We start from the raw sequence: 20428 nt of genomic DNA on the forward strand, positions 1-20428 counted from the left end.
CATAAACACAATGTTACCCTCATGTGAATCACTCTCTAAAAAAGTATGCAGATTTTTACATATATTTTTCTGATTTGCTTCGCAGTTTATATATTGTTGGTCATCTTTTTCATCTGTTGGGTTTATGAAGGTATTTTCCATCCTTCCCAATATCTGATCATTGTGTATTTGGATGCTATCACTGCTGCCATCACCCATTTTCCTAGAGTTGAGCATATCTTAGAGCCTCTGAATTGTGTGTCAGTGAGAAAGCTATGAAGCCAGTCCTTTTTATGTCCCTTCAGAGAATGACTAATTTTTGACAAATACCTTGCCAACCAGAAAAGTAGTTCTCGGTGTTTTACGTCACTTGGACGTTCCTCCCAACTACCTCACATAGCTAGAACTTTCCTCCTATGTAGCAAAATGAGTGGTCACAAGCCCAGGTTGAGAATCCCTATTCTAGATCTTGTTTGTATCTTTTTGGAGGGGAAGGGCAGCGTAAACACTAGGACTGAGGTCTATTTTGTAGAGTTTGAACAGGTTTCCATTAAGCCTTTCTATAACTTTAAAGTATGTGTACTTTAGGTGGTGTCTCCAAGTGGTTCTAGATACGTTTTGGTAGTTATTGCCAGTATTCTTTTATATCTATGTATGTATGAATTTAATGAGCATTGTCACAGGAGTGGGCATAGAACTGATTTTTTTCACCATTTGAATTTTTAGAAATGGATGCTGAGCTCCAACAAGGTGCTAGATTGACAAGACTGGACAGATATCTCGTGTAGTTGTAGAACACAGCAGCAGCAGCAGCGCAAAATTCCTTAGTCCACCAATTTGTCTCAACCTTTACCTGAAAGACCAACTCTTATGAAAACTGTTATTCATCATGCCAGTCCAACACATTCTGAGAATGTGAGCAGAAGTGTACATTTTTAATGTTTTTTCCTTGGGATATGGACTTCTCCCCTTCCACTAGTAACTGGACTGAAATTAATAGTTAATTAATTTCACATAAACCTGGATGACTTTTGTTCACTAGCATTTTTGCTTGGATTTTGACTAGTCACCTATGTATCAAAGGTTTCTTATCCCTTACAGATTGTTATGGGTCTCCATTTCCCCAGAAAGCTAAATGTGTGTGTTCCATTCAGTGGTGCTAATTTTATTTATTTTAGCAAGGGGAGAGTTAAAATTCAGCTTTAATATTCAAATAATTTATATTCAATAGTCACATGCTGAGGTCCTGAAATGATGGACAAGGTGACATGACAGAAAATTTGAGAGGTCTCTTGAATCCTGTTACCGGTACTATCTTTGCTAGAGCAACCTCAGCCAATAGACAAAAAGGGAACAAATGAACCTTTCCCTCATCTGAGTTTCTTTTTATTTTCTTCCCTCTATCTGGCAGCAGTGGGGAGTTAAGTGGCAAGTACAAAATATCCCCTTTTATTGACACCCAGCTCCCTATTGTGGTTAGGGGTAGGATTGCCCTGGAGTCTCCAGGAATTAAAAATTAATCTTTCATTAAAGATTATGGCATGTGATAAAACCTCTAGGAATACATCCAGCCAGAACTGACAACCCTAATTGTGGCCATGTGTTTCAGGCACAGCAGGGCCACAGGCAGCAATGATAATTTGAGGCAGAGCCTTTTCTCCACTAGCGCACTTTGTCGCCATAATACACAATCTGATAGGATTGTGGTAAAAATGCCTGAGTCATGTTTACATTGCAGCTTCTACTGCTGATTGTGAATACAAAGATAGCTAGTGTAGATGCAGCTTATAGGAGAAAGGCAAATTCATTTTATTAATGTATTTGAAAGAGGGTCAACTCACAACTGGATGTCAGTGCAGAAACCCTGAGGTAGTGCTGTGGAACCTGGAACCTCACTTAGGAGTGAACCTGCAAGGTACTGAGTGCCTTCTGTTCAGAAGGCATCAAGAAAAGCTGATGGCATTCAAATTTGCCGAACCTGTCTTGTAAAACAAGAAACTTTGAGGGAGGTAAGCTCCCCTCTCCCTCCAAGCCATTAATCAGCATTGATTTAAAATGCTAAATCAAGAGGAATTTTAACACTGAACTTAATGTGACTTGAAATTCATATACATCTGTTTAAACACAGATTGGAATTTCTGTCAGACCAATACCAGTGAAAAGCTGACATTCTAATTAATATGAATAACTCTATCTTCCTATTACAAAAATATCCTTTTTTTTAATAACTCAATCTTCTACTGCAAAGAAAGGAATATGATAGCATATGATTTTTTTTTAAATTCCAGGAGAAATGAGGCTGTAGGATCACTACTGCTTTTCCATGCTGTCTAACACATTGTTTACATAGACTGACGGTGTACATGCCATCAAGTTATATTCACAAACTGAAATTGTAGTGTATTATATACTCTAGTACTTCATGATAGGATTTTGAAAAAAAAAACCAACCCACTTTTACTTCATGAAAATGACCCCCCCCGCCCCGAAATGTGTAACATACTCTATGCATCAGGAATACTCCAGTGATAGATTTTTAGTGGCTTTAAAATAACCTAACGAAATGTTAGACAAAGTTATAAGCCTCAGTTGTGATCTCTCCTGTGCACCCTCACAGAGAAGTGAAGGGGTGTAAGGTGCTCACTCTCCCCTGCAGGCTATACATATTAGTGAATCCTGAAGGAGAAGAGCAGCCACCATGCGGCTGTTCCTGCCCATCCCACAGTGGTGGGTAGCATATGTACAGGCAGAGATAGGGAGAGAGTCATTTTTATTCCAACTCCCACAGTGCACTGGCCCATGCTCTGGAGCTGGAGCAGTCTTTCAAGTAATCTGTGTTTTATTAAGAGGGCTGGTACGGAAGACTTCCCCCATTGAGCAAGGGGGAAATAGGAACTGAAAGTCACAGCCTCCTTTCTGCCCTGCTCTTGGGACACTGAAGCTATTTCCATCTAGCCCAGAGAAAGGCATCTTCCAGAGAATTTAATGCAGTAGAGTAGGAGTGAACAAACTGAAATGACCCAGGACTTTTAGGCGCCGATCCTGCAATGCGTGGTGCATGGTCACATCCCTGCACTTGCATGGGACCAAAGTCTATGGGGCTTCATGTTAGCTCAAGGAAATCTTTGTAAAATACACAGCAGGACCACAAACTCTTTAGTGCAGGGACATTTACTGCATATGTGCACAGTGCCTACTACAATGCCTCTAGGCACTACTATGATGGAAATGATTAACATCAATAAACGACATGAAAAATGTCAATTCATGCTTGAAAGCTGAAGATCAGAGCGTTTTAAAGTTGTGGCAGGGTCAGTTCCATTTTTTAACTGCTTAATTTAATGGTGGTCAGGCCCACCATTAAATTAACAGAAATAAACGAACAACAGAATTTACTGTATCAGGGTATTGAAACTCACTGATTTCCAATGCTTTGAAATGGAGGAGCTTATTTATTTATTTTGCTCCTACTTTGCATTATCCAGTTGGGCTGTATAAGAAGACTCATTAAAACTTCTAAAATCTATCTTGAAAATTAATTTTGCAACACACATAGATTGTATTTAGTAGTTTTCCTGGAGAGCTCTGATATGCCCCTTAAACCACAAGACTTTTCCTTTAAGGAGGCATTATCATTATTATTTATATTGGGTTAGTAACAAAGGTCTGAATCAGGAATGGGACTCCATTACTCTATATAAACTGATAAGAAGAGATGGTCTCTGCCCCATATGTTGATAATAGTTTGAAAAATCTAAGCATGAGGTTTTCAGCATCTAAAATCTCATTTCATCTAACATGGTTGCTTTTCATATTTTACTACAATTTAACAACTGTAGTTGTTTTTTACCTGTTGGTAACCAGCACCAGCTGTTAGACGTATTCAGTAAAAACCTCATGAGGCTTATCCAATGCCCCTCAATCTATAATTACTGCCTGTAATATATACAGATCTTATTTCTCCAAGTGTTTTCTACTTCCACACAATGTTTTGTTTCTTTTGCATAAGAGCAAGAATAGTGACAGTTACAGTATAGAAAATGTACAGCCGTTAAAGTACTGAAATGATAATTTCAAATATTTTATTTAAATCATTCTGTAACATGATTAAAAATGTGGCAGATAGTAAAAATAAATTAGAGCTTCATTAATACTGGATAGAAGAAATATAATTTTACTTTTATCTTTTATTATTTCCCTTTTCTTTCAATCTGAGGATAATTTCTGAATTGCAATATAATTTTTTCTAATTTCATTTTCAAAAAGATTTTTGCTACACTATGGCTGCTAATGAATGCAGGAAATTTTGTTTTTCTTTTAGAAGGTGAATTTATTGGCATTTTGAATAATAATACACTTTGCTATGCTGAAAATATGGCATTAAATATAGGTGTTGACTAATAATTAGAAAAAATAATCTACTATCAAAAAGCACAGCAGAACACTTCAATTACTTATAGCAATCACAATATAATCTTGTCCTACCAAGTGTGTCTCAAGGTACAGTTTAAGGCTGTCTGTCTCTGCTTTAGGAGGAGTCCAGTTCTCTGTCGTTTCCATGGCTTCATTTAACCAGTGAATGAATTCATCCAGCTTGCTTACAAACCCCTTAACCAGATAAGAAAAAAGAAAGAACAAGAAAAACATATTTGTTAGTACAATGACAATCTGGAAAAAGCATGCTCTTTATTTATTTTTTTTAAACCAGCAGAGCACTGCATAGTGAAATCTTCTCCTCAGCAACTATGCAAAGAATGATAAAAATTGGTTGGTGGTCTTCTGATAAAGGAGGAGCAAGACTGTGCTCAATGTGTTTTGGGATAATCTAAGGTGGTCTCCTGGGACAGACCAGTGTAAAAGATTCATTAGATTGTGGCGAGAGGGAAAAACAATGGGGTTTTAAAAGTGAAGGGGATTTGTATGAGTGGCTGGGTGAGAGGCTTGGGTTATAATAAAGGATGGGTTGGAAGCCCCTATTCAGGAAACCAGATGTGGCAGCTGCATCACTTCTAGAGCTATACAAGGCAGAATGTGCAGCATTTACTGTAAGGACTGCTGGTCTTTTATCACAGGCACTATTAAATGATGCCCCTGACTTTACATGACTGAACGATGCTCTAAGGCCCATTCTAAGTGCAGATAACTTCACCAGAATCTTTTGTTCAGCATGAGTTAAGGGAAGGTCGAGAGGGTAGCGTGGCCATGATGTTTACATCGACTTAAAATAGATCTTAAGAGTATGTTCATCTAATATGACCATCCCAGAATTGCTTAAGATAATGCTAGCACTGGTGTATTAGTTTTTATTTCTATTTTATTTTATATTATATTCATAGGCGTGGTTAGGATACTCAGGACTCTGGTATTTGTGGACCTCCCATAAATTAATTAAATTATGCCTTCAACAGCTCTGTGAGGTAACCAAAGTATCATTCTCATTTGTTCCCCTTTGTATAAATAATTCAATATTCATTGGAGCAGGGGACTGGAACCAAGGTCACCCTGCTCCCATGTGAATGCCTGGGTTCAAATGCCTATTCCTGGTGAATACCCTAACCACCGGGCTAAAGGCTATAAGGGGCAGGGGGGCACTCCTCTAGCCCTTTAAAAATGCTTAGAAAAAAAACTTTCAGGTCAAGTAAAACAATTAGTTCAACCCCAAATAGATATTTTTTTTATTTGCCAAAAGTTTTAAATTTTAACAAAAAAAATTCAGAACTACCACTGAACAGGGCTCTACCCTCTGGGCCTCAGAGAAGAACACTACAAATCACATTACTGATTGCTTGTCACATCCTAGTGATGTTATCTGAGAAACAAGGTGATTTGATATACACATACACACAAAATAAAGGTGCTCTCTTATACAGGCTTCATGTATTTTACTAATAAAGGGGGTGTAATATATTACTTTAGCAGAGTACTATGTTTTAGCAGAATTTTTCAAAAAATATTTCAAGATTTCAAGCATGTGATGCCAATACTCACTAGTACAAAAGGCAGCTCTCAATAGTGAATATGCTTGTCCCTCAGAATATTTGTATTTTTCAATATTATATATGGGAACCCTCCAGTACTAGCCTTTTAGATATCACATACTTTTTCTCGCTGCTATGAAATGTGCCTCATGGCGGGAGACAATGCACAACAGGTATATGACCTGACTCATTTGCGTAGTGGGGTATGGAATGTTTGAAGGGTGTTTTGAGCCTTAATAAATAGATAGATAACATGGAAAGCTATGAGGAGCCAGAATCTTTTTGTTTAAAAAAAGATAAATATTCAAAACAGTTTCATTATGGACATTAAAATCCCCACTAAAAATAAATGGGTTGGTGGTGAGCACTGACGAGACAGCTAAAGAAAAGGAGAGGCATGATGATAGAACGGGGAGATCTAACCCAGGCTACATCCCTGTCAGAGAAATATTTTCTACTACAAAACACAAATCACAATAATCCTACTATTTTTCAGACGATGGCTATAAAATTTTATTGAAACCATTCAAAGAACACATCTGTAGAAACTGAAAATAATTTAAAAAACTAAAAGCCTGACACTGAAAATGACTGTCAGAGGATAGATAACATTGTCCAGCTCCTGAATCTCAATGTCTGGGTAAACACCACCATCTGGAGGCCTAATGGAGCATTGTCAGTCCTACAAAATCTTAAGGAGGGAGCCAGCCCAATGCTGAATTGTAAGCATCTAAATTGAATTTCTAAATCTTACATCTGAACATTCAAATATGTGCCTATTTTTGCAAATAGGTGCTAAGGAACATCAAAATGCAGATCTGGATGTTCCACAACTAAACTAGCACCACAATTTTACTTGACTTGTCATTTGAGTTCTGTTAAAATTAAAAGGAAAACCCATATAGTTGAACACGTGACAATGGAAATGAAGACAACATATGTGAGCCTAGATCAGACAGATTTCTTTTTCATATTTTCCACATGTTTATCTCAAACTAAATTCAAGATTATGTTGAGGCACCATAATCCCTACTTCATTTATCACAAACTAATGATCAAAAAGTTTTTCAAAATGTTTTTCAAGTAGTGCCTAGGACTCCAACTTATTTATTTTAATAGCCAGGTGCTAGTGGGCAAAGAGACACCTTTATCATCCCAGTGCAACCCTAATGACTCATGTCTGCCTGGAAGCAGCTCCAGTGGAAATTGAAACTTATGCAAATACAGTCAACTGGATCAGGTCTGTTGCTAAAGACTAGACTACAACCCTGCTCTTGAAGCTGAACTTCTACTTCTTTTCAGAGAGATAAAGTGGGTGAGGTAATATCTTAGACCACCTTCTACTGGTGAGAGACAAGCTTTCAAGCTTACACAGAGCTCTTCTTGAGGTCTTCTCTTTGGCATTATTCCAAGGCCTGGCTACATACAAACTTTAAAACCAAAATCAGTATTTTCAAACAATATGCTGCTCCTTTATCACTTTAAGCACTGATGCACACACTTGGGTCTTGCTTATTCCATTTGATAAGCAATAGGTGTTGCTACTTTAGAGCTAAAGCATACTTTTAGGCAGAGCCTTGAGCAAAGGATGGTGCATAAACTTAGCACCAGTCAATGGTTACCCTGCAAGACACTCCAATTCACAACCTAGACCGTACTGAAGATGTGATTACCACTCTATTGACTGGCTGGAAGTAACAAAACATCCTATTTAGAATGATGAATACCTAATGAATGTTGAAGATGTACAGTAAAAAACAAAAAGGACCTATCTTCATGCAGTTTGTTTTGGATATTTCCTAAAATACATATATATTTTAAGAAATGTTTTAGACAAATTTGGGTCTACGAAGTTCTAATATGGAGAAAGATTTGCCTCATGATAAAACACAGTATTCTGCAACACTAGAAAAAAAATGTAATGCAACCCAGTCAGAAAATGAAATATAGGACTAATTACACCATGCAAAAGAATGGAATTTAGTGTGCAGTCATGAACCCAGACTCAGGACTGATCAAGGAAACAAATAAATATTATAGGAAAGCAAAACATACACAATAATATTTTGCCATGGTTTCTTCTCCTCATTTCATGCATCTAACAGAAATGGCTGTACATCCCTATCATTAATAATTTTTACCACTCTCTCTCTTTTGTATTTGGGGTTTACCTGTTTCTTTGTCTACACAGCTTTCTTAAACAATTTTAAGATAGAGGAAAACCTCAGCTGGTGTAAATCAGCTTCCGTTGCTTCAATGAAGCAAAGCTGACTTATAATAGCTATGTATCTAATCCTGCCACTATGATGCCTATAATTAAACTATGATATATCACAATGTTTTAGAATCTGAAAATCCCAAAGTTACCTGCATTATAGGAAAGAAAGTGCTATAAAAAACAAGAACTCCTCAGGAGAGAGAAAAAAGGAGACCAGGATGGAATTCCAGTGTAAACAGATCTCTCCCTTTGAGACCAGCTGCATCAGTTCTGTGATGTAACTGCTCTGTATTGTCCTAGTAAGCTAGCCACTGATTTTGTTCCAGACCCCTCCTAGTAATATTGTCACTATGCTATGTTTGGAAAAGTCAAATGCTACATAGTGGATATTTGGTAGCAACCTCCATAGCTAAGGATACAACGCAGTTTCCATGATGATCTTCTGTTTGAATGCAGTGATACATTTCTGAAATTTTCACCTATTGGGTTTTTCACCTGATTACAGGTTGTGTGACTATGGAACATACTTTTTCCTTTGTGTAAAAAACACTACAAACAACATTTTATTCATACTTTTTAAAAACAAAGCTACAGGAAAAATTGTTTACATTTAAAACTTGGCATGGATATAGTCTTCTCTGGAGATCTATAGCTATTTCATCTGGGTGGATAAGGATTCAGAATAAGAGAGCTGTAAGTACTGAAAAAAATCTAAGTGTGTTCAAGGTATCTGGTAGGCTTCTAGCAGAGCCTAGTGATGGTATTGCCAACCCCAACAGTTCAAAAACTCCCAAATCATGAGATTAGACTAAAATCCTGAAATTTCTTTTTGAAGAACTGGTCTTTTTTTCAATGCCCTCTAATGACCCTGCCTATCTCAAGAGTGTGTAAAAATAACAAGTCAAACATTTGAATTGTGCAGAGAAATAGGGAGGCCCTGCCTCTCCCCTCCCCCTCCCTTTCCCACTGTTTAGTCTTTTCTGATGCCCTTTGCACCTGCTTCCCAAATCCCTACCACTGCCTGAGAGCCCTACCAGGCACACCTGCTCCCTGACACCGCCTCCCCCCATATCTGACTCCCCTTGGCAGATTCTTGCAGCCCTTTTAACTGCTGTCAGGCAGACTCCAGAAACTGATCAGCACCCCAGTTCCTCCTTTGCAGGCTCCAGAAGCTGCCTGCCATGTTTCCAGCCTAGAGAAGGCCTGCCCTGGGCTTGGACCTCCATTAACTCCCCCTTCCAGGATTGTGGGAAATAGGCCAAGGCTGCTCCTACTAGCCCCAGGGAGGGTGGCTCTGCTGTGCTTTCTGCTCCAGTGTTTTGCGCTCCTCAGAGCACCTCATTACTGCAGACACTAGCTGCCTCTACCTGCAGCTCACATGGTAGAAGAGGGAAAACTACAGTCAGACCAGGGAATACTCCCTAGCTGCCTGCAGTGTTTGTGGAATTGAGAGGATGTTCAGGGAAGGTACTGGCCCTCTTGAACCTGAATTTGGCTATGCATGTTTCAGAGAGACACTTGTAATGTTGTAAAACATACATTATAAAATAATACAGGATGTAATGTGGCAAGTTAACATTGATGTGGAAACTTTAATGTATGCAGTTCCTGGGCCAAATTCTGCTCTTTGAAACTATACAGAATTCACTTGGGTTGCATGTGCAGCTGGAAACAGTATTTGACCATCTTGCTTTTTGAAATTTTAAGCTGTGCAATGTTGACATTGCTTAACACTTTATTAATATTATTAATTTGCATTTAATATGCACATTGAATTATTATGGATTGCATCACATACACTTAGAGTACTTTTGGACACAACTTTTATCAAGACCCAAAATCTTTGGAGTGACTAGAACCAAAATTTGAAAAAAGATGTTCCAAACAGGTAGGTCCCAGATATATAAGCATGTACTAAAAATGTCTATTTACCTATAGACAAAATGATCACGTTTTAAGGATGGCCGTCATACCAGTTTTACAGAGACACAGAACCTGCCCTTTATACCACAAATCTCAGCATAGAAGCACAAGAGAGCAGTACTAGTGAAATCACTGCACTAGATCTTCCTCTCCTCCCCTTTAGTTTTGGGCACACAAAGGAAATTTTGTCAGTAAACGAATTGGTTATGAGGATATGTGTTAAAAAATGAATGTTCAATTTTATTGCAAACAGAGAATGTTGTAAAGTTTGCTCCCAATTTACAAGAAAAGACACAAAGGGGCTACATAGTGGGATGAGCTGCCTCTAAGGGCACTTCTATCACAGAATGGCATTAAAAAACCCCTTTGTCTAACCACTAAAGGACTTGCATGAGAGTCTCAGGAGGGACTCAGTCCTGCCCACTGGACTTTATTTTCAAAAGGATAAAAGTTCACTTTCTTCATAGGGAAAGGTAAGTCAAAGGAATCGAGTTACTCAGGAGGATGAGACTGCACAAACAGCCATGGTCAGTTTAATTGGAGCTAGATGCAGAGGCAACAGTGCAATCATCAGCAATACAGATTATAGAATTCCCTAAGGAGACAGATGCCACTAAGGAAAAAAATTCCTCTGTAGTGTCCTCCAGACTTTGTGATGGCCAATAAGTCCACTGACCTCATAGGGACATAATGCTGACCAAGCATAACATCAACAGAATTCTTCTATTCTTTTCATAACAATTCTACTTAATCTAGGATATGACAACTCAAGGCAATTGGAAATTTGATGGAACCAAGCTAAAATGAATTCATGGAGTGATTAAAATATTTACTTTCCTACTTCACACTTGGCATTCATAGCATAGTGTATGTAACACCCAAGTACATGTTACTTTTTAAAAGGCAGCTTTCAAAAGTTGTTAGAAAGCGTCATGCCTACAGGGTATGTTCAGCCAAGGAGAGTCAGATCCAAGAGTGTAATGCTTCTAATATGGGCCTTGTATATACTAGACTATTTCTCTTAGTATTTCCCACTATTGCTACTAGAGCTACATGATTGCTGTAAAACTAGCAACAGGTAAAGGATAAAGGGCCAGTATTGTCCAAGGGTGTGGGAGCTGCTGTAGCAAAGGAGTGTTAAGAAATCAGCTGGGGTGTCATACCCTATACTACAGGAGTGGATTCCTCCCCTGAATATGATCAGACTTTTACGCTGGCACGTATTGTTCCCTAAGAATGGGGCATCAATCAACCAAAGATGTAATAGGTTGGTTTCATCTGCCACATCTCTCCAAGCAGACTTAAGGACATCTCATGAGGGTCTGGTGGAGTTATGTATGCTAGCACAAACAGACTGGATATTGGCGTATAGTGAAAACAGCCACTAATAATACAAGTGGCCAAAGTCAGCTCCATGTTGACAAACTAAGTGCACCAGCTGCCGCTCCAGATCACAGAGCAGTATTCAGCTGAAGCAAACACCAGGGCAATGCAGATGTACAAAAGACTGAAGGGTCTGCTCCCAGGTAGGTTCCTGATAGTTTTCATATCAGGGTGGTGTGAGAAGAGATCTTCATTTTCAGGTGTTCCTGTGTTCCTGAAGCCAATGTGTCAGGCTACGATCAAGTTTTACTTCCAAGTACATGACAACTGGTCAGAATGGCAATGGCCATTCTTGCGCATGGATCATGATGGGTTGATTGGCAAGATGATTGTTTAGATGGAAGTTAGTTGTCACTGTCTTGGTTTCACTGAGAATTAGTCTCACTGATAGAAGCAGGTGGTCCAAGTAACCATGTTTTGGCTCTCATGTATCAAGGGGTTGCCATGTTAGGATGAGATTCCCTTTCTATCCTACGACAATCGTTTTCCAGGGTCAGCACTACAGATGTCATCACAATACACATTTCTCAGCCTCTGTTTCAGGGAGGTCATATAAGGGGGCAAGTCTACTGCCATCACGTGGCACCGACCATCTGTATGAAAAAGCTAAAGTAGACAAAGTACAAAAATCAGAGCTCAAGTCCTCGTCATAAAAAGTGAAAGACAAAAATGAACACAGCCTGAAGGAATTGTCCTCCAATGGGATCCTCTTCAGGCCAGGGTCACAAACCCTAGTGCTGGGGTCAGCTCTCAAAGTGCTGTTCCTCCGTATCTAGGGAATCTCAGCAGCCAAGAGGGACATCCTCCTTCATTTGGCTATAAAGCTCAGTTAATTTTGCTTCAGGAAACATCCCCTACCATTGACAGCCCACTGTCAATTCCTGGCATTGCTGTTGTGTCTCACCTCTGTCGTAGGCAATAGAGGATATAGCATAGTGGTAACTTCCATAGAAGTACTTAAATGAAGATAATTCTTATTTAATTAAACATTAGAAAAACTTATGTAAAATGTTGCTTGTATAAACACAGGTAAATATGATGAGTAGGATAGACAGCACAGCAGAACCTGATCCTGTATTAAGGACTGCACTGCTGCCAAATTACTCTTGCCTCCTAGCAGAAATAAGTTTGAGGAGAGGAGAACATAGCTGTATACTGAGAATCCTGTTCAACTTGTCTTCTCAGGTATGCTTATTCTGCACACACCCCACTCCTTCCCCAACTGGAGCTCTTGAGAATAAAGGACCAGCTGCCTAAGAGGTTTGGAACTTGCTTCCGCTCAGTATGGAAGTCTATACTAGTGCTGACATTTATCCAAACCCACATGAGGTCTCTACTTACACTTGTACTGGAGCACAACCACCTTGTAAAATAAAGGTCTAAATAGTGAGACTTGTGGCAGCAGGACAAGAGCATGGGTGGAATGAGAGAATAGTCCAGTCAATCTCTGGCTTCCAAGAGACAAATTTCTGGATGCCACAATTACTCCACCTCTATTAAGCCTCTGCCAGATGCTAGCGGACTAAGGCATGGGAAGTAGGGGAACAGGGGATACAGCAGCACTCTCAGGCTTTCTGTCCGGTGTCCTGGCCACCGGCCCTGAGCTTCTGCTGCTGGCCCTGCTTGAGCCTGGGGACTCTGCTTCTGGTCCTAGGGTCCCACCCAGCCATTGGCCCCACACCTGGGGGCTCCACTGCCAGCCCCAGAGTCCTGGCTGCTGGCCCCACATGTGGGGTCCCAGCCTCCGGCCTGGGGTCCCATCCAGTTGCTGGGGCTCCAGGGGCTCCACTGTGAGCCCCAGGATCCCACCTGGCTGCCATCCCCATGCCCAGGGCCAGGACCGGCTCTACAGTTTTCGCCACCCCAAGCAGCGCACCGAATTGCCACTGCAGACGGGGGGGGGGGACGGGACGACAGTCTGTCTGCCCTTAGGGTGGCAGGCGCATTTCCACAGTGGCAGCAATTCGGCAGCAGCTTCTATGTTTAGCTGAAGCCGTCGCAGAGAGCTAAATATAGAAGCTATTGCTGAACTGCTGCCACCGTGGAAACGCACGTGCCATCCTGAGGGCGCACGGACTGCCCCCGCCGTCCGCAGCGGCAATTCGGTGTGCTGCTTGGGGGCAAAACAACAGGGACTGCCGCCCCTTGAAGACTGCAGCCCTAAGCACCAGCTTGGAATGCTGGTGCCTGGAGCTGGCCCTGCCCAGGGCCTAGCCTCCACTGCCTTACCCTGTCCATGTCCCCTGCTCCCAGAGTCACGGCCCTGCTCCCGACCCCAGCTCAAGGGGGCAGTGAGAGGTGCGGACAGGGATAAGAGGGGTGCAGCTCAGCACCCCCACTCCCAAAACTGTTCCAGTACCACTGCTAGAGGGAACTGTGGGTGCTTAACACCTTGGAAAATTAGTCCCACAGAGACTGGAGAAACAGTCCAGAGGTCAAATAGCTTCCTAGTTCAAAAAAAGGGATGTGTTACTTTGGAGCACCATTTTTCTCATATTTTCTCATTTCCAATGAGGAGAAGATTACTATTCGTTCTTGATCTATCAGCTCCTAATCTTAAATTTGCTTTTCTACCTGTAATTATGTGATCATTTAGTTACGTTATGCTTTGCACCTATATAACACCTTTCCTTCAAGGATTTCAAAGCATTTTTAAATGTCTGACTTCTGTTTAAGTTTCACATTAGATCAAAATTCTGGATCACTTGCAGCAGAGTGGGAGCGCTACTCATGTTATTTCCACACCACTGACCTGTTCATTCAGCATTTCTGGTCTGTGTTCTTTATGGTTTGTGAGGCATAGTGGGAAGATGACCATGAAAAGAAGACACTGGATGGGTGGACCTGAGTCAACTTAGTAGCAGGAGATCACATAAGGATTTACAGGACATGAGAAATAAGTAATAGGAGGAATCAGGGGCAGGAAGTAAGAGCAGGAAATGATAAGGGAAGAGAGGCATGGCAAGGGGGAGGAATCAGTAAAAGGAGGAGAAGGCAAATGTCTGGGGAAAAGGACACGGTGGGTTTCAGTTCTTTTTTTAGCTTGACAAAAACTAGGATCCAACTCAGAATGTAAAGAAAGGTAAGGTGGGACCGGAGGACAGTGGTAAGAACCAGACACAGTGAATGATGCCTTGTATGCCATCGTGAATGCCACAATTAAGGAAATCTCTGTTCAGATATTCGGGAAGAAGAAAAAGAGGTCAGTTTTGCAGACTCAAGTGGCTGGACAGTACAGATAAGAATCTAAACTTTTGGATGCTGAATCCAAATGAAACCTGAACTCTAACCCATTTGAACTTCATCCTCTCACCACGTTATCATTTTTGTTTCTCATATTTCTCTGAAAATGTTTTCATTCTGAAACAGATTATAGCTGGGTATGTCTCCTGGGGCCTCTGGTTATCTTGAAAATAATTTTTGTACTGTTGTGTCATTTTCCTTCCATGCTATTTTTCTACCAGTGTATCTGACAGGTCTAAGCAGCTGCCAGGGAATAATCAAGTGTGCCGAAAATGCTGTACTAGTATGGGATACATTTAAATTCCTGTTGCGCAACACCTTTTTGCTGCAAATGTGCCAGAGCATCAAATACCCAGAGCTATGTCTTTTCTAGGTTTTATACTCTCATGTCCCTATCTCAGCCAAAAACTATCCAGATTCTACTGCCCAGCTAAGAGAGAAGTAATGCAAATCTGTTTTAGGTCACACAATCTTGTCTGACTCAACTGTCAGTCCTGGGACCCAGTCCTGCTAACATTTGCCACCATGTAAATAGGACTACAGATGGGAAGCTAATGGGGCTACCCATGGGAGTAAGTGTTAGCAGGATCACACCACTAGGCTGTAACACATACCCACTTATTATACATTCCTAAACTCTTCTTTTGTCTTATATGGGCAATTGTACAGAATACTGAATCGTAGTAGAAAATATAGCAGGTCTTTCAGCACCAATAGTTCACACACAGGAAAACTGCTTTTATTCAGAGATCTCTTACATGGATTCAGTGGTCCCTAAGCCCTGCACAAAACCCAAACTCACAGATTTGAACAGCGCTCCTTTCTACTTATCAGCTATTTATAAGTATGGATCCTGATCAAAGGCTGTGGCTCAGGCCATCTCTAATCTGTATTTTTTAATAAAGCAACTGGATACTTTTCTATTAAAATGCTGCCAATATAAATACTGATTGATGTTGAAACTATTTACACTACTACAAGGATACTTGGAGATATTAAATCTTTCCCTTCTAATAATTATTTTAAATGTTGTGTTGGCAACTTACCTTTTGCAGACCCTTTCATGGGTAATTTATGTATTGGTTATTAGCCTAAGTGCACCCAAAGACTAGCTAACCACCACTTGCCAATTTTCCATATTATATGTACTGTACTCGTATATTTGGTTTTGTTCCATGCCCAGAAAACAAATAGTGTTTTCTTACCATCATTCCAGGTCAGTAGGGTGACCATATGTCCCGATTTTATAGGGACACTCCCGATATTTGGGGCTTTTTCTTATATAGGCTCCTATTACCCCCCACCCCATCCTGATTTTTCACATGTGCTGTCTGGTCACCCTACTGGTCACGCATAGTCTGAGTATCTGGGCTTTGCGCAGGCAACATAATGAGCAGATGGGGTGGAACAGCCCCTTTGCAGCTGCTATTCCTATCTATGGTTAGCATATTAGGAACTGAAATGGAGCCCCCTTTGTGGTGTGTAGGAGATACACAGATCCCCCCACCCATACATGGCTGCTCCACTAACCCTTCTTCTTTTCCCTTTATGTTACTTTTCCAAATGAGGCTTGTTGGGATGATGCCAAATTGGTGTGGCCATATGGAATGAATGGTGTGAGCATAACATGACATGATTTAAACATGGCTGAATTGCTCCAAAGGACCCTGGGAACAGGTTCCCTTTAAGCAGAAGCAAATTTGATAAAGAACTGGCGAAATCTGCATGTACAATCGATATTGAACCTATTGGTCGGCAAATATGGGCCCATGCAAAAGTAAATATCACATGTATAAAGTTCCAGCATGGAGCACAGATCAACCTGGTTATAGTGACTTTACAGCAAGAACACCATGCAGAGATCCAGAGTGAATGATTGATGAGTGAGTAAACATGAGTTAAACCCCACCCTCCGCCCCGAACCCCTTCTAAAATTTTAATTAGGTAAAAATTAGTAACCACACGCCCACTGGGCATGCTTTTAAGACATGTGACTCCTTTGAGGAAAGAGAGTATAAGAATCAAGCAAAGTAAATGGCTGTTGGTTGGGATTCCTTAATTGACACTTGAAGAAGCAACACTCCTAGGCAGAGTAGCCAAAACTCTGCTCCAGGGGCTGGAGTAGGACTGTGAACCAGAGGGGTCTCAAAGCAACCAAGGACTTGCCTCAAGGGTATCTGAGACAGACCAGAGGGCTGAGAAGAACAGACCGGAGGGAAGAAGCCATCTATAAAATTGGTAACCACCTTCTCTGTCTGCCAAGCAGGAACTGAGTGAGGCTAGCACAGATGGTCTTTCCAAACTCCTCCCAAGCTTGGGCTTTCTCTTCAACCACTGCTACAGCTGCAGCCCTCTTTGCCAGTCAGTACCTCTCAGCTTTTACAATAGATTTCACAAAATCTATAGAAATGCAAGTTCTCTTGTGTAAACCTAAGAACAGCTGCATATTTATGCTATTGCTTCTTAATTCAGAACATAAATTTCAGCATTAATTTTATTGCAATAAAATAAATTGCACAGAACATGTATTACCAGTAGAAACTTCATTAAAGAAAAAAATATTTTCATTAGAGAGTACAGGATTCTGGTTTACAGTTTATATCTTTTGCTATTACATTTTTAACACTTCAGTATATTTTCATGTGTTTTGTTCATTTAAACAAGAAAGTATACTAAAAATCTGTCAAGCAGCTGCAGTAGTGAGATCTGGCCTCATGAGGGTGCTACATTATCATTTCTTAAAGGATTTTGAAATGCAGCGGAAAGGGCTAGGAGGGAACAAAGCTTTTGCACTGAATTAGAATGGAACATGTTTGCTTCTGGGTAATTAGTGAATATGTTGACCTTCTACTACATCCTTGACATGAATTATATGACGACCATGAGTCACAAAAGAAAGTAGAACTCTTCATTCAGCATTTTCTACTGAAATAGGGCTAATTGGTTAGTAAAGGTTAAAAGTGTGTCATCTCATAAGAGGAATTTAAATGATTTGATCCATGAACTTGTTTTTAGGTAAGTTTTCTGTGTTTAAAACCAGAAACTGGCAGACTGGTGACAGGTAACTCTCTTTAAACAGTTGCAGAAACCACTGTTCAATTACCACCATCTCTTCTATTCATTCTTTACTATCCTATTGTCCCCAGTCTGGGTGGGTTGTTTGAACCTGAAACCTGATGCAAGACTCAGGAAGTGTGGATGCAAATGATTCAAAATCAGATGTAATGTTCACATTTATAGTAGAGAGGCAAGATTATCACGTTAGTACGTATGGGAGCCCAACAGATAGGGTTGGCTTAAGACAGCACCTTGTGTTCCAAAATCCTAAATAAAAAAGAAAGCAGCTAAAAATTAAGTTTCTAGACCTTTAGTTGGAAAGTTAAATTTCCAGTATCTGCCTGAGTCTATAGAGAGCCTGAAACAACACTGCTGGGAACTGTCCTAATTCATCATTGCTGGCATGATATCTAATGCTGACAATTTAAAGGTCAGCCCTTACTGATCAAGTCTGCTGAAAAATAAAGGATGAAGATCAGCTAAAGTTACTGTGTACAAGACAGAAGAGGGCTGAATATATTTTGAAGATTTATGCATCTCAAGTAAATGAGGGTTGGTCTTGGAGAGGGGAGAGTTTGGAGAATACTACTGCTTCCACCCTTACCTCCCCAATTCATCTTCTGCCTGGCAGGATCTGCATATTAATTAGTGCTCATTCAAGGGAGCAATTGAGGCTTGTTAGACTCTACTGCTGGCAGAAGGAGAAAGGTTCTGGGAGAGACAGGTCCTGAGAGAAGGAATCACAGGAGCTGAATAGTGAGAAGGCTTAGGCTGCAGTTCATGTATTTTTATTTTGGAATTAGCTAGCTTTTTGTTAATGAAACGAGAGATTAGAAGAGGTGACATTTTGACCACAGCAAGTAAATGGCTTGTGTTTGGACTTGGATGGAGACTCTACCAATTTACACCTGGCAAAATGCAACTAAAGTTTCCCAGAACTCTATTTTGCATCTGTTTAAATCTTTGTCTAGACTAGAATTTAAAGGTGTGTTGTTAGAAGATGATAAACAAATTCTAACTCACACATTCTACAAGACTAGTGTAACCAAAGCAGTGTATAAGGTGGTTGAATTCAAGCCTAGGTTTCAACTTGACCAGTTTAGTGCACATTACTGGAGTATATCCTGTCTTGTCTATATTAGACTTTTAGATTATGTTGGAACATACCAGCCAAAAGCTTCTAACCACACACCTTTAATCCTTTCCTCAAAAATCAATCCCTTCTAGACCCTTGAACATTTGTATTGCTCTTCTCAGACTCCTCTGCAACTTGTAGACTTGTTCAGGCAGTATTATGTTATGAAGGTTGAACAGACTGGTGTTTAATTTAGTCCGAAGTTAGTAGCAATGTATTTTTAATACATATTTTTAAACGAGTCTGATGATTGTCACTGTACTGCATCTTTCTGGAATGTCCCGTGATTCCTAACGGCTAGCTGCATAAATCATAACCATTCAGTAGCCTGCATATTGGAGGTAGGTGCATCTTCTTACTCCTCCATGTTTGACAAACAGAAAACTGATCCACTAGCTTTGCTAATTCTTGTCTTCACTTCCTCAGTGAACCAGTCATTAGCAGATCACCAATCACTCATCTGCCAGTGTAGACAGCACTCTCTTATAACTCCATGATTTTGGTCTTCTGCGTACTGATACCAAGTCTCATTTTGCCCGTTTCTGCTTTCATGCTCATAGAGTATTTTCATTCCATCCAAGCCGGTATCCAGTATGACTACATTGTCTGCAATATCTAACTATCACAATTTATCTCTTGTCCAAAACCATACAAGTGACCTTAGCAGCAGCTGTCACCTTTCTTGTCATGAAAATATATGATAATACAGAACAGAAGAGGGCATAATATGCAATCTTGCCTTACACCAGTAAGGATCTTAAAACATTCAGTGTCTATGCTCTCTGTCCCAACATGGCATACAAAATCATCATACAAAACTTAGCCCAAATTAACAATCTTTGCTGGAATTCCGTAGTGTCTCATGATATTCTAGAAGGCTCCTCTGTAGACACTATCAAACACTTTTGTAAAATTAAGGCAGTTAAAACCCATCTATTCTAAGGGTACGTCTACACTACGGGACTATTCCGATTTTACATAAACTGGTTTTATAAAACAGATTGTATGAAGTCAAGTGCACATGGCCACACTAAGCACATTAATTCGGCGGTGTGCGTCCATGGTCCAAGGCTAGCGTCGATTTCCGGAGCGTTGCACTGTGGGTAGCTATTCCGTAGCTATCCCATACTTTCCGCAGTCTCCCCCGCCCCTTAGAATTCTGGGTTGAGAGCCCAGTGGCTGATGGGGCAAAAATCATTGTTGCGGGTGGTTCTGGGTAAATGTCGTCAGTCATTCCTTCCTCCGGGAAAGCAACGGCAGACAATCATTTCGCGCCCTTTTTCCCTGGATTGCCCTGGCAGACGCCATAGCACGGCAACCATGGAGCCCGTTCAGCCTTTTTTTACAGTCACCGTATGTGTACTGGATGCCGATGACAGAGGCGATACTCCAGCGCTACACAGCAGCATTCATTTGCTTTTGCATGATAGCAGGGACGGTTATCAGTTGTTCTGTACCATCTGCTGCCAGTGTAAATTGGCAATGAGATGACGGTTATCTGTCGTTCTGTAT

At 40.5% G+C, this 20428-nt stretch overlaps 1 protein-coding gene across 3 annotated transcripts in view; it reads right to left on the minus strand.

Moving 5' to 3' along the window:
• The window catches only part of AKAP6 (A-kinase anchoring protein 6), a 404712-nt gene that overhangs the window by 202338 nt on the left and 181946 nt on the right, over positions 1-20428 (minus strand). For all 3 annotated transcript variants that reach the window (XM_030559312.1, XM_030559313.1, XM_030559311.1), the window contains exon 5: positions 4465-4587. In XM_030559312.1, coding sequence (XP_030415172.1) covers positions 4465-4587 — 123 coding nt within the window. The remainder of the gene's footprint in view (positions 1-4464; positions 4588-20428) is intronic.

The sequence above is a fragment of the Gopherus evgoodei genome, chromosome 4, assembly GCF_007399415.2.
Source record: "Gopherus evgoodei ecotype Sinaloan lineage chromosome 4, rGopEvg1_v1.p, whole genome shotgun sequence".
Taxonomy (NCBI): Eukaryota; Metazoa; Chordata; order Testudines; family Testudinidae; genus Gopherus; species Gopherus evgoodei.